The sequence below is a fragment of the Lactuca serriola genome, chromosome 8 (genome assembly GCF_051521515.1).
Source record: "Lactuca serriola cultivar US96UC23 chromosome 8, Lser_US96UC23_V15, whole genome shotgun sequence".
NCBI classification, from domain to species: domain Eukaryota; kingdom Viridiplantae; phylum Streptophyta; class Magnoliopsida; order Asterales; family Asteraceae; genus Lactuca; species Lactuca serriola.
Genome location: NC_136415.1, coordinates 89052131 through 89067475, shown reverse-complemented (window position 1 = coordinate 89067475; position 15345 = coordinate 89052131). Strand labels below are relative to the sequence as shown.

Genomic DNA, 15345 nt, shown 5'->3' with positions numbered 1-15345 from the left:
TTAAATTTCTTTCGCTATATTCTTCATCCGGCCTAAATAAATCCTTTTAAATGCTTTTGTTTGTAAATAAAACCTTTTTCAAATTTTTATCTAACCCGGGCAAAGCCTGGGATCCTTTTCTAGTTCTAAATATGAGTGTCACTCACTTCCTATTTATAGGAAAGACAAATTATCTACACATCAATAAGGGTAAAGCACAAATACATCCTAGCGTGACTTTGCACCCTAACAAAACTCGGTTTCGAATCGTTTCATTATTCGGGGTCGTGGCCCGATTTTCGGATATCGTAAGGCTTAGGGACTTGGGTAAGAAGGAATTGGCTCTTTTTGGATGGGGGTTGTAGACTAAGTAATCCAAGTGTTCGTTTTTGTTTTAGAGCCCAATGGTATAATTGTAATTTGGTAGCTCGGTCCTTTATGAATTTTGGATTTTTGTTCGGGAAGTTCTAAGGCAAGGGTGAGTTGTTAGAAGTGTAGGGATTCTCGTCACTTTTCCATGTATATAAAGTTCGTTGGAAATGGACTTAATACGATGTAGTTATGGCCAACTGAAGTTCATGTGATTTGGAGCTTGGTCGAGTACACAGGGTGTACTTACCAAGTATGTTGGGCGTAATGGGTTAATGCATTGTGGGTGGTCCTTGAGTACGTCAGGCATACTAAGGGGTACGCGGGGCGTACTCCATTCAGCTAGAAACCCTCATTTTTAGGGTTTTACCTCTATTTAAGCATATTTTCTTCTTGAGTCTTGACCCTTACCAGCCTCCAAGCCTCCTTAACCCTAAAATTCGACCCTTAGCCACCATTTTGGAGTTCTTAAGCCTTGTGAGGAATCTTGGAGTGTTTTTGTGCATCTTGAAGAGTTTAGAGCATGTTGAAGAATCATCCTTTGGAGTGGGGCTTGTAGATCCAAAAGTTTCTCATCTTTTGCAACCTATTGAAGGTAAAAATCTCTCATCTTGTCATCTCTTTGGTTAGATCTTGCTTCGGGTGGTTTATGGAACATTTTGGTCCCTTTTGGTTTGTAGTTATGAGTTTGAGCTTGTCTCAAGAGTTGGACACTAGATCTGGATGTTTTAGGTGTCCCAAATGCATAAAAATGTGCTCTTGATAGTTAATATCAACCAATGCATGTGTATTAACCTCTTTGATGAAGTTGTAAAGTAAGAACTTGGATTTGGGACCCACTGAGTCATGGAAAAGCTCAAGTTAGCGACTTTATGGATTAAGGCATGATTTAGGAGCTAGATTTGGGAATTTGATGTTTTGGATTAAGGGATTAAGAAATTTCTAAGTTGGTTGTGGGCTAAGCAAATACGTGGGGCGTACCTCCTTGTACACAGCTCGTACTGGGTCTTTTGGGCGTATGCTAAGCGTACTAACTGAGTACACGGGGTGTACTAAATCTGTTGAGTTTTTCTTGATCCTTTGACCTTTTGACCATGGACTAAAGACTTGAAGTCTTACCAGGATTGAGCATTGAATATTTTGGGCCTTTTAGGATATTAGGCCTTCTCGGGATAGGCCCATGATAGATTTGGGCCCAATTTGGATATTTAGGCCCTATTGGGCCTTATGGTTCCATATATGGAATTTTGGCTGTTGATGCTAGTGGATTGGTCTTTGGATTTTGGAAAAATAAGAAAAAGGGTAAAATGGACTTTTACCCTGAAGGTTGGTCATTGGTCTAGAATTCTTGATTGGGTCAAAAATTAGTTATTGATGGAATAATATTTATTGATGTTAGTGCAAGGTTCCGGTAGCAGCAGTTCGAGTATTCGGTTATCTTGGTTTGAGGTGAGTCTACTCACTATACTATGGGTCTAAGGCACCAATGCCAGCCCATTAGATTATGTTATTGGAAGACTAGGGGGTGACCCTTGGCATTTGTATGAAAGACCCGGAGATGGCTCTTGGCAAATCAATATGCAAGACTAAGGTTCGGACCTTGGGTGTTAAGTAGATAGTTAGTTATAGTTTGTATGATAGTTGTCTCTGTGATGCTTTCATGAAAGACCAGCAGGTGGCTCTTGGCACTTGTCTATGAGACCCAGGGTGTTGGGCCCCCGACCTGACAAGGAAAGACCATGATTCGATTTGTGGCATAATGGCAAGCCTATGTTGGCACATAGCACCTTCTATTGTATGTATGATATGTATGAAATGAATGATATGTATGGTATGTGATATTTTGGGGAACTCACTAAGCTTTATGCTTATAGTTGTTGTTTATGGTTTTAGGTACTTCTTGTTCAAAAGGGAAGGGCGCGGCTTGATTGCAGCGTATACACCCATGTTTTACGCTACTTTGTGATCTTGGGATTGCATTCTGATAACTATTCTTCTATGTTATACTTTTAAATGTTTAAGTAAAAGATAATTGGTGTTTTGATTATATTAAAAATGAAAATTTTACCCTATGATATTCGGGACGTTACAAGTTGGTGTCAGAGCCTTGGTTTGAGGGATTTAGACATACTCTCGAGTGTGCTTGAACTCAAATTGAGGGTTTGGTAAATTTTTCATAAAGTAAATATTTTATTAAAGGGGTTTCTGATCAAAGAAAGGGGTGTGATGCGTGCAATCGGCTAAGCTTAAGTAAGTGGTTCCTAGAATACCCATACATGTTTATTATGTTATATGATATGATGATGAGAATTGCATGCTAGACTAGGGCTATGGATCTGCTCCTAATTTTATGCTAGGAGAGATGCCTTTATATGCCTTATTGTTTGAGCTTTTAGAATTGCATGCTAGTATGGTTTTCATATGATTGGATAGAATGACTTGATTAGTGATATGTTGGTTAGATTTTCCATTGTCCGAATGTTGCTCGCTTTGTGCTTTGTGGAACTCTTAGAGATGTGGACCAGCTATTAAGTGCATATGTTAAGTCACATGTTGCACATGTTAAATAATCTCAGAGTGATGAATTTGACCCTATTGCGCAACTCTCATTTGATTTCAATCGTTCTAGGGTTGAGTCTTTTACTCGAAGGATTATCTGATCTTTGTTGCATGTGACTATATTCATGAGGTAGTTTGTTGACATTGGTGGGAGTCTTTCAGCAACTGAGGGTAGGGTGAGGTCGGGAACCTAGGAGAGCCTAAGAAGTGCCTTTAGAGGGTTGGTTGAGTTGGGTAGCGAGTTTTCGGGGTATCAATTTGAGAATCTGACTTAGAGGATTTAGAATAGTTCTTGAGGAAAGTATGGATAGGTGTGGAAGGTAGTATTGGGCCCGTACTACTAAAAGCACATGATCCATACTCGAATCGGGGAGAATCTTGGAGAATCTAGGAAGCCTATGGGATGAGGATTCTTAGATATGTTCTGATCATTTGCATGTAGATTTTTTTTAGTTGAGGATGAGCCCTCAAAGAGGAGGTTCAGGTTTAGGTTCCGGCTCATGTGCAAGTACTGAGCCAATTAGTGAGCAAAAGTGGGAGTTCATCTCGTCGGAAGCTTTCACCAGTATGGTAGCTACAATTATTGACAAGAAGCTATCGCGAAAGCTTTCACCGGTATGGTAGCTACAATTATTGACAAGAAGCTTTGGACATAGGCTTTTGACCGAGCAGACGTGCATCTCGTAGAGAAACCTTGAAGAGAATAGAAAGCAATAAACCAATGGGGATATTTTTGAGCTATATTTAATGGTTTATGCTTTGTTTTGAATGTATTATGTTGTTCTAGGTGAGGGTGGTGATGTAGAAGTACTAAAAGTGAAACCTGAAGCACCTGCCCCCGCATTAGATACGTTGACGGAAACTGGAGGTTCAATAGTGGTAGCGGTTGTAGCGGCTGTTGAATCTGTGAATAAAGGGGTTTGGGTCTGCGAAACACCCATAGATACTGGTGGGCAAGGAGCAGTGGTAATAGGATTTGTGACAGTAGAGGTGGGAGAAGGAACAAAGAAATCTCTGAAAAATTCATCGCTGACTGGAACAGAAGTAGGAATCTCAAAAGTTACCTCAGGATTAGACGAGACTCGTTGCAAGATTGGTGGTTGCGAAGATTCAACAGTATCATCACATTCGTTTTGAGTTCCTCCTTGGACAGATAGCTCCGAAACCGTGTTCGACGGCGAGTCTTCGTGGTCAGTCGGTGATGGCGTTCATGGCCTGCGAGCCGCTTGCTTTACCCTCTTCTTTTTCAGAGCTTGAGGAGGTTCATATGGACCCTCTTTTGCACGTCTTTTCTTTCCTCCTTTATTCGGTTTGACTGCCTCATCAAGGATCTCTTGGACTTCATCAAACATTGGGTGAAAGCTAGAGACTAGTAGACTGCTATGGGTTCGCAATACGTCACTCGCAGCTGGAACATCTCGAAGCATAGACTCCGGATTGAGCTAATAAAGCTGAACTTGGAATTATCTACGAGAATAATGTTGGTGGTGTGGAAGATCTGAATTGCAGTGTAACATCCCAAAATTCAAGACCAAAAAATTTCATCTTAATTAAGTTATTACGAAAAACCAACAATATAAAAACAATCATAATAATATCTCATGTCAAAACCAAAGTGTCAATACTCAAAATATATTATCATAAAACCATATCAGAGTGTAATCCCAAAGATCTCATGTGCGGAAAACATAGTGTGATGCGATGCGATCAAGCCGACTCATTTCCTTTGAAAACGAGTACCTGAAACCAAAACTGTAAACCGTAAGCATGAAGCTTAGTGAGTTCCCCAAATACCACATACCATACATGTCAACATACTGCCTAGCATATCTAGGTGTTGGCCTACCCCTTCAGTCTCTTCAACCGGATACTGTCTAGCATATAAGCACATAAATCGCATACTGTCATACATAACCATGAGCCATACGTATATCATAATCAATATAGATGCTATGTGCTAAACATAGTCTTGCCATTATGCCACGGGATGTGGTCTTTCTTGCCAAGCCGGGGGCCAACCCCTAGGTCTCACAGACAAGTGCCAAGAGCTATCTCATGGTCTTCCATGCAAGCATCACAAAGACAACTAGCATACATACTACTCTACTTAGCTAATCAGCATATAGTGTGCAAGGAGCCACCTCCTGGTCTTTCATACATAATAGCATACAGTATGCCAGGAGCCACCTCCTGGTCTTTCATCCATATTGCCTAGGGCTAACTCCCGGGTCTTCCTACCATACATAAACTAAATGGGCCAACATTGGTGCCTTAGACCCATACAAACAGTGAGGAGACTTACCTCACACTGCTGAAGTCCCGCGAATAAATCCCTGGCTGCTGGCTGACAGATCCCTAAACTGCCAATCATCAAAACAACACCCAATTAATAATTGGGTTATAATATATAACCATAAGTACACACTTAGTGTAAAAGGACCATTTTACCCCTAACCTATCTTGGTCCAAGACCAAGGCCCAAACTCACACTTGAAGGCCCAAAAGCCAAATAATCAACCAAGGCCCATTTATGGCCTAATTTTCCAAATTAGGCCCAAACCCCCTTACATGGGCCTTACCCTAAATCCCATTAAAAATCCTAGTCCATACACTTAGCATTTCGATGATCCAATATCTCATAATCGTTAAGGCCCAATTATGACCCACTTATGGCCCAATTTTCCAAATTGGGCCCAAATCTGTCCAATGAGGCTTATCCTAAAGCCCAATAATTCCTTGTCCATAAACTTGTTCTTGGATGGCCCATTAATAGCCCAATCACTAAATCCTAATAGTAAGGCCCAACTCAAGGCCCAAGAGAAATTAGGGTTTCCATATAAAATGACGATTAGGGTCAAGTGTTCTTACTTAACCCATTAAGGACTTAATCTATTAATTTCAATATTGCGTTAAGTTAATTTCAAAGGATTAATAATTAATATTTTAAGTCCGATAAATAGCTTCAATGCGGGTCCCGCTATCTTCCAAATTAGGGTTTCATAACATTAGGGCTTTCTAAACCCTAATTAGGGTTTACAACTCATAAATTAGTTAATTAGTTAATTAATTAAATATATGTGTTTTTATAAATCAAGCACCACCCACTGCCACCTTAGGAAGTGGTGGTCGGCGGTGGTTGAAGGCGGCGGGAGGCGGCAACCACCATTCCTATGGCGGGAGTTATTGGTTTTGGGTCTAAACGCACACACACAAGCACACAGCCACCCTAAAGTAGCGGCTGGTGGCGGCATGAGGTAGCAGCCACAACTTCATGGAGGTGGTCGTGGGGTGTTTCTTTAGGTCTCTGGCCAAAAGCGTTCCTGTAGCCCCATACAATTGAAACACACGCACAAAAACACTGTATCACACACACAACCACCCATACACAGTGGCTGGTGGTGGCAAAAGGAAGTAACATGGCGGTAGCCACCATGGTTGGCTGATATGGTGGTCTTCTTGCATTTTCCAGCCGATAACTCACCCACACACACGCTATGGCAAATGAGACACGCACACACACACACACAATAACATGGCTGAAGTATCAATCATACATACAAAACATATATAGCACCACCACTCTTGTGGTGGCAAGCGGTAGCCAGAGAGAGTATTACCAACGCGTGACAGCCGCTGGAGTGGTGGTGTCGAAGAACGTGAGAGATGATAGAAGAACGAGGGGGAGGAAAGGTCACCATTATCGGAGAAGGTAGAGACCACAATGGATCTGACATTGACTTTGAATCCGACTTCATCAGCAGCAAACGGCAGCGACAGTGCACAGTTCTTGGTGGTTCACGATCTCGACGGTGGAGCGAGAGCGGCGGCTGGAGTTGAGAGGGTATAAGGGTGGCGACGATTTACAATGAGGGTTAGGGTTTCCCTTGAGACGCATCTTCAACTCGGTAGGGGCATATCGGGTTTAATCCCATATCATGCTTCCAAACATCATACGAAGTTTAACACAACTGGTCCCTCTCACACATAAACTTTTCAAAATAGATCCATAAGTTACCATATAGCCCCTCAATGACAAATTCTTTTCAACCTAGGTACATAATTTACCATTCAGCCCTCCACATTCCAAAATCTTTTCATAATAAGTCCTAATAATTATCAAACAGCACTGTCTTCACAATCCTTTCAAATTAAGCCCATAATTTACATTTTAACCCCTAAACTCTCAATTATGGCTTTTAGCTCCCGAAGACCAACATGCCGCTAACTATTATGGATTTTAGGGCTACTATTTATTCATTAATTCTATTTATTTAATAAATGGGATGTTACATGCAGGCATATAGGAGTCTTCAAGAACAGGGATGTTAAGCTTGTTAATCGCCCGTTGAACCACAATTGTCCAGAAACGAGCATAAGAAATCTCACTGTGTCGTGTAGTGGAGAGGGTACTTTGGACCAATTGAGCTGAAAGCACTGAGCCATAATCAAGATTGATGCCAAAATAGATACCGTACATCGTTGCCATGAAGAGTTTGCTTGTACATTCAGAGACAGTGACCTTCTCTGAGAAACTCTTGAAGAGAAGGTTAAGCATTCTGTTCCACATCGGTGGTAGCTTTGGCTTTTTGAACTTGGAGACAGCGGTAAGAGTTTCCTTGTACCCCATCTGGTAAAACATCTACAAGATGGATGAGTTGGAGACGGTCTCAGGTTCAACCAGGTCACGACCCTGAGGAAGGCCGAGGAAGCCCTAGCAGGCTACATAAATGGGATTTGGTGATGTGGGTTTTCTTATTGTAGATTTCGAATGGAATCAACTCCTCTCCCTTTTGATAACTTGCAGTCGAGTACACCTTGGACAGATGAACCAAGGGTACGATCTCCGATTTTGTCAAAGCGATGACCAGTGGAGAGTATCTCAAGCACTCGACGATTGGCTGAAGAAATCTGTCTTGGCTGGGTTAAGGTCCAGAATAAGGTTCTGGTTTGCCATGAGGTTGAGAATCGAAGATTGAGCCATCTGTTCCGCAACAGAGGGGGTCTCTGATGAAGTGGCCATGAAAGCTTGAGGAAGGAGATGATGAATAGTAGAGGAAAAATTATTGGGAGGATTTTGATTGCTTTTTGAAAGTGGTAAATATTTATCGAATCATCAAAATCCTTTTATACCGTATAGTAAGTGAGAGAAAACCGGCGGTTGGTTGCATCGATTACTGAAAAGTCGCCTAAAAAGGCATAAAGTCAGTTGTGACGTGTGTTAGGCAGCGTCAAATCAGCGTCTGTTCAAATTCACGTGCCCCAATCTTATCCTTTTAAATTGTCGTTTTAGTTACGCCCTTTCGCAATTAATCCGGATATGAACTTTCACAAATAACATCCATCAACAATTTTGCAAAACTAAAACTAATCATGAGTACCACGAACCAGACTTTGGAAAATCACAAGGATCTTCGTGCGAGAGTGTGCCAAAGATAAAGAAATAAATCAATATTATGCTAAGGGATTCTAGTGATGTCCATTAAGACATGAAGCAAATGGTCTCGAGCAATGATCTCTTTCTTCGGAGTCAAGAGAGTCTCTTAAGTTTCTGTGTGGTTTATCATTGAATTACGATCATCTATTAGGAAAAAGTGTCTTAGGACTAGAACGTCTCATCAAGACACACAAAAAGAAAAAGAGATTTCATGGTACTGACCACGAAGATGGCATTCATTAATTCCTTGGTGAATAAGCTAGACCATCTAAATTGTTCACCGTCAATTTGTATATATGTGTTGGATTTTGGGTTTCACTCAATTCGTGGTAATAACGAATTTAAGATCATAAACACATAATTTGTTATAACCATAAAACTCAGTAGTAATATCTTAGAGTCTCAAGGGTTACATTTATGAATGAAAAAGTGATGGAGAAGTAGTTGGAGGTGGTTCCATAGAAATAATGTATATCTATTATGCGAAAGTGACTAAGCAGTTAACTCTTAACTCAATGTGAGAAGAGTCAGGTAGCTCTTGACTTATGTGAATGAACAAACTTATTTGGAAGAAACGATTCGTGTTATCGATTCATTAAAGCTTCAACATAGAAAGTCCTTGAGGCTTTGGACTACATGCAACAACATTCTTCTAGGGACACTTAACTAGTGCATAGATTAGAAAATTTATACATGCCCCATCATTCGTAATTGAGATCACTAAGATGTTCTCCTTCAAACCTTCTCAATTATCTAATATTTTTGGTATTTTTGATTATTTTACAAAAAGAATTAAATAATGAAAATAAAGAAAATATTTTTGTACTTAAATTTTTCTGAAAAAGAAATAAAAACAGAATGAAATAAAATATTTTTGGATTTTCAATATTCCAAAAAAGAAATAAAAACAGAATACATTATTTTGGATACTTGATTTTCTGAAAAGAAATAAAAACAGAAATAAGTAAAAAGAATAAAGAAAATGTACAAAGGATACTTGAAGTTCCTAACCACGAATGAACAGTAGATTACGAGTTAATACGAACATTTGCATCGGTTCACAGCATGAACAATGGACTACGAGTTATTACGAGCGTTCGCACCAATTCACAGTGTGAACAATGGACTGCGATTCATTGCGAGCATTCGCACCAATTCGTAGGTCTATCAAAACCTTATGATTGCAAAGGTGGTTTCGAAACAGATTCAGCCTCTATCATTCCTAAGCCTTGAAGAATGAGATTGAAAGTTTGCTCACGCAAGGCTTTCGTGAAGATGTCGGCTAGATGATCAACAGATCTAACAAAGTGTATCTCGACATTTCCGTCTTCCACATGATCTTTTATGAAGTGATACCTCAGTGCAATGTGTTTGGTCTTTGAATGCTGCACCGGGTTGTGACAAATGTGAATGACGCTATATGAATCGCAATACAAAGGGATTCGCTTCATAATTATACCACAGTCACGAAGCTGACTTTGAATCCAGATTACTTGTGAAATACAAGAGACAACGACTATGTACTCTGCTTCAGCAGTTGATAGGGAGGTGCAAGTTTGCTTTTTAGATTGCCAAGTTATGAGTTTTCCATCAAGAAATTGGCATCCTCCTATAGTACTCTTTCGATCTAAACCGCAACCTCCTAGATCTGCATCCGAAAACGTTTGCACAAAGAAACCTGAACTTGAAGGGTACCATACTCCTAGTGAGGATGTTCGCTTGAGATACCTGAAGATATTCTTAACAATAGTCATGTGGTGTTCGCGAGGATTCGCTTGAAACCTGGCACAATAGCAAACATAAAACATGATGTCTAGACGACTAGCAGTCAGATAGATCAATGACCATATCATTTGACGACAGAGTGTGATATCAACAATTGGCTTTGTCTAGAGATGGTGTTAGTTTTGTTCCGAATGCCATTGGAACCTTCACCTTCGAAACTCCCACCATTCAAAACTTGGAGAGTAAGGTCTTTGTATAAGCCTCATGATTGATAAAGATACCTTCTTGACTCTGTCTTATATTCAAACCAAGGAAAAAGTTAATCGGACCCATGGAGCTCATCTCAAATTTAGTTTCCATCAACTTTCGAAACTGAGCAGTTAAGATGGGGTTAGTTAATCTGAAGATGATGTCATCAATGTAAATTTGGACGATCATCAAGTGGTCACCATCTTTCTTGCGAAAGAAGGTTGGGTCGACCGATACTTGTTTAAATTTAGCATGTTTTAAAAAGCGAGTAAGAGTTTCGTACCAGGCTCTTGGAGCTTGCTTTAGACCATAAACTTCTTTGTCCAGAATGTAACAGTGGTTCAAATACTTTTTGTTTATGAACCATGGAGGTTGTTCCACATACACTGTTTCTTCTAGTTCCCCATTCGGAAAGGCACACTTGACATCCATCTGATATACTTCAAAGTTCTTGTGTACTGCATATGCCAGAAAGATGCGAGCAGATTCCAACCTTGCAACTGGTGCGAAGTTTTCTTCGTAGTCAATGCCTTCTTCTTGAAAATACCCCTTAACAGTATGTTGCGCCTTGTTTCATATCACATTTCCTTCTTTGTTCAGCTTGTTACAAAATACCCATTTTAGACCAACAACGACTGCATCCTTTGGAGTGGGAATAAGTCTCCAGACCTTGTTTCGTTTGAATTCATTGAGCTCCTTCGGCATTGCTTGCACCCAATCAGAATGATCAAGATCAATTTGAACGTTTTTAGGTTCAATCTTGGAGATAAACGAGTTGAACATACAATATTCCACTTTAGAGAATAATACAATTCGTTTCACTTTTTGTTGTGCTCTCGTAAGAACTCCTGAAGACGAATCTCCTATTACTTGAGTTTTTAGATGATCTCTGGTCCATTTGGTCAATGGAGGGTAATTAGGATCATATGTTGGATCCAATTCTTCATTCACTTCTTCAAACTCTAACTGCACATCTGAATCATCATTCACATTTTCATTCTCCCCCTCGAATGATGTATGTTGTTCTTCATTCGGAGTTAAACCCTCCCCTGGTGTGGTGGTTCTATGCTGATTTCAGGGTTTTTGTTCTCCCCCTAAACAGGTGTATGAGGTTAGGAGGTTGAAGTGAAACCCTCCCCCTACGGTGTAGCATTCGCACCTGTTGATTGAGACGGAGTTTCTGGGTCTTTCGTAGTTGGGTGCGCGTGTTCCATATCTTTCGCAGCATCATCAATGATTTTCTTTAGTTCGTCTTCCTTGTTGTCTGCTGCTTTGGAATATGAGGAGATGGCCTTTTCTGGCTCGTCGAATAAGTTCATGAACCCCTCGTAAAGATTGGAGAGTGGAATTGTAGCTGGATTTGGTTTGGGAAAGATCTCTTGTGATGGACTATCATTTTTCTGAAACTTCTTCAAGTAATTATCGTCGAAAGTGACATAGTAGGTTTATTCTATCTTTTTGTACTTTTTGTTGAGAACCCTATACGCTTTAGAAGTCAAAGAATACCTCAAAAATATACCTTCGTCAGCCTTCACATCGAATTTGTTCCTTTGCTCCTTTGAATTGAAGATAAAAGACCTGGAACCAAAGACATGGAAAAAATTGTCATTAGGTTTTCGATTATTTATAATCTCATAGGGAGTGGCAAAGAATCACTTATTGAGGATTGATCGATTTTGGGTAAAGCAGGTTGTCCCAATAGCATCCGCCTAGAAGTAAAGCGACAGATTCGCGAATGACAACATGGTTCTCATAGCTTCGCACAATGATCGGTTTCGTCTTTCAACGACCCTGTTTTGTTGAGGAGTATAAGGAGACAAAAAGTTGTGAGTTACTCATTTTACAGTCAGAAATTCTTCAAACACTTGGTTTTTGAATTCCAAACCGTTGTCACTACGAATGTTACGAACCAGCTTTCGCAGTTGTATCTCGATTTGCTTTATAAAATCCTTGAGTTTGTGAGTGGCCTCTGATTTCTGCTTAAGAAAATGCACCTAGGTAAATCTAGTAAAATCATTAACAGTTACAAGTATATATTTGTTACCACCAATGCTTTCAATTGCAGAAGGACCACAAAGGTCTATATGGAAGAATTCAAGTGGTTCTATGACTTTTGTATTCACAATTGTTGGATGACTCTTCCTGCTCTTTTTCCCCATCTCGCAGGTTGTACAAAGATGTTCTTTATCAAACTTCAAGAGAGTAAGCCCTCACATATGATTACCGAGAACCAGTTTATTGATGTCTTTGAAATTGAGGTGCGAGAGTCTTTGGTGCCACAACCAACCATCATCAGTAGAAGCTTTCGTAAGTAGGAAGATGGCAGGCTTCCCTTTGATGGGGTTTAGATTAAGTGGATACATTTCGCCTTTGCGTTTGGACTTTAGGATCACTGTTTTGGTCTCCTTTTCGATGATTTCAGATCCTTCATCATCAAATGAAACTTTTAATCCCGTACCAACAACCAATCGCGAAACACTTATGAGGTTGTGTTGCAATCCTTCCACATATGCGACCTTGTGAATGGAAAACTCTCCATTTGTGATCATCCCATAACCCTTGATTTCTCCAAGTGAATTGTTGTCATACTTCACTCTTCCTCCATCCTTTAGTGCTCTAAACTCTCTCAGTTCTTCCTTTCTTCCTATCATGTGACACGAGCAGCCACTATCTATATACCATTCTGAGTCTAACTGTTCGTCACGAATCACCTATGAAAATCAAATAGATTTAGGAACCCAAAGTTGTTTGGGTCCACGTGAGGCTTTCACAAGAAAAGTAATAGTAACATCAATTAAATAAGATCTTTTGACCAAGGTGGTGCTACCTTTCTCTTTAATTTGAAAAAAACAGTGATCCTATTATCTTTTAGGTCCTTATCCTTTGTGGATATTTTCCTTTGTTTTTTATGGATATGTTGCTTGACAACTTTCTTCTCAACTTTCTGTGGGCTAGTTTCAGATCTTTTGAGAGGAACTTTAGGCTCCAAAACTATCTTTCCTTTCCCTTTAACATCTTTTAGTGTCTTGGTTGAATGTGAAGCATTCGTGTTAGGAGAGAAGTGAGAATTTGTTTTCTCCATAGGTTTCGTATGATTTGAAAAGGATGGATTTTGAAAAACTTTTTATTTCGAAACTTGTGGAGACTGAGACTGAGTTCGTTGAAAATTCTTAGGTTTCAAAGGTGAAGAGACTTTTGCATTTGGATTGGATGACTTTTCTTGATAGACAAAGTTGGGATTTTTGGATCTCCACAAATGCTTTCTTTCCTTTAGATTTCTATTATATCTTGCATTTCTTTGACGTTTTTGAGCTGCAAATTGCTCAGAGGATTTGTGAACATTAACCCTAGATTTTGGCTTTCTAAGAGGAGTTTCGGTCTGTACAGATGATGTATGACTTGGAACTTTCATGGTTCCACTTGGACTCCCCTTTTCGTAGCTTGAGTTGACTTTGTTCAACGATTCTGCTATGTATCTGCTATTTGTTTTTCAAGAGTTCATTTCAGAGAGAGCTTTGGTTTCATCTGCATTATCGATTGGAGCAGACCAGAAAAAATCATCACATCCATCTTTATTGTCGTATTCGACCATGTACGTTTGTTCTGCTGTTTGATTTTTATTCAATCCCTTAGTTGCAAAAAATTAATTGGGGACAGTTTGAACTTTTGGAAAAACGGTTGCTTTTTCTCTCAAAACTTTTGATTTAACTTCAGAAAAACATGCAAACTCAACTGAATTTTCATAAATTAAGACTTTCGCAGGTTCAGATTCGTTTTCAACAAATTCAGAGCAATCAACCTCATCCTCCACTAAGATTTCACTCATATCACTATCATCGTCGAATTCAGATGTATTTTCAACATTAAGATTGTTTTCTGAATTCAACTTAGTGTTTAATGAGTCAAAATTTTGTACAATATCATATTTGATTTTCTCTTTGTCATTTTCATCCAAAAGTTGTTTCAACATGTTTTTATGATCTTTGGACTTTATGAAAGATTCAATTTTTTCCAATCCTACTTTCTAAGAATCTGAGACTTCGTCAGATGAGATGATAGATTCACACTTGTAACAATCTGCGTCGATTTCGTCCTCTTTCAATTCAATAAAGGGCAAAATAATCTTGTGAATTTTCATTCCAATCTCATAATCAAGATGCAAGTAAGTAATATTAAAATAAAGTCTTTTGGCAATCGACCATAAAATGTTTCGCTGTTTTAAAAGCCATAAATTATCTCTCTGCAAATAAATCATCTCATTCCTAGACTTAGATAAATCTAACTCCAACTTTTCAATCCACATACGCCTCTCTTCACTTTTGTTCGAAACCCCGCCGAGTTGATAGGTTAAGTTAGAATTATTTAAACAGGATCTTTTTAAACTTTCAATGAAACTAGATACTGTATATTTTAGATCATCTAATTCAGTTTCATATTTAGACACAAGAATATTTAGATATTTAAGAATGGTGTGTACCTTATTTATCACCCTCTCACATTCACTAATCTGCTCACGGACGAGTTTCGTTGCGAAGCAGCTGTCAGAGACACGACCACCTTCAGTCGCTATCCTCTAAGCGCTGAATCTTTAGTTTTCACCATAAAGCACCTTCCACTGGATTGTGAATCATCAACTTTCACCACAAATCTTCTTCCATGAGTTGGTCTACGAACCTCTTCGTCTTTAGAGTCAGTCGCCACACTTCGACCCTGCCAAACTCATCATCATTTTCCGGAACAATTAAAGCAGGTTTAGCAACATCAGTACTTTTCTTTTTCTTGATTTCCTCCAGCTTTCTGAGGAAATACGCCTAATCATCTTTCTCTTCCTTCTTCTCATTCATCCATCTTAACATGCACTTCTTTGCAAGATGATTTTTGCCATGCTAATAATTTCAGTCATAGCCAGAGTCGCCAACTAGCTTCTTCTCTTTCTTCATCTTCCTTTTGAGAGTTGTTCGCACTCTCATCCTTCACCTTCTCCAAACTGTAACTCCCCTGCCAGTTTTGGTTTATGTTGCAACCAAAAT

At 39.4% G+C, this 15345-nt stretch overlaps 1 protein-coding gene across 1 annotated transcript; it reads right to left on the bottom strand.

Moving 5' to 3' along the window:
* Positions 1 to 9516: 9516 nt before the first annotated feature.
* On the bottom strand, positions 9517 to 13397 carry LOC145067143 (uncharacterized). Its single transcript, XM_079014345.1, has 7 exons — positions 13143 to 13397; positions 12547 to 13026; positions 12160 to 12309; positions 11475 to 11724; positions 10931 to 11364; positions 10599 to 10882; positions 9517 to 10123 (listed from the first exon to the last, which is right to left on the bottom strand). The coding sequence occupies exons 1-7, from the start codon at positions 13395 to 13397 to the stop codon at positions 9517 to 9519; spliced, it is 2460 nt and encodes an 819-aa protein (XP_078870471.1).
* Between the last annotated feature and the right edge of the window lie 1948 nt (positions 13398 to 15345).

Bases quoted from the DNA above. Each gene is read 5' to 3' on its own strand.
- LOC145067143 (XM_079014345.1), bottom strand. From the start codon at position 13,397: ATGGAGAAAACAAATTCTCACTTCTCTCCTAACACGAATGCTTCACAT. The intron at 11,725-12,159 runs GTAAAATGAGTA...AATTACTTGAAG, and splicing joins TGTTTGAAGAATTTCTGACT to AAGTTTCAGAAAAATGATAG. The intron at 11,365-11,474 runs GTGCGAATGCTA...CCACCACACCAG, and splicing joins AACTCCGTCTCAATCAACAG to GGGAGGGTTTAACTCCGAAT.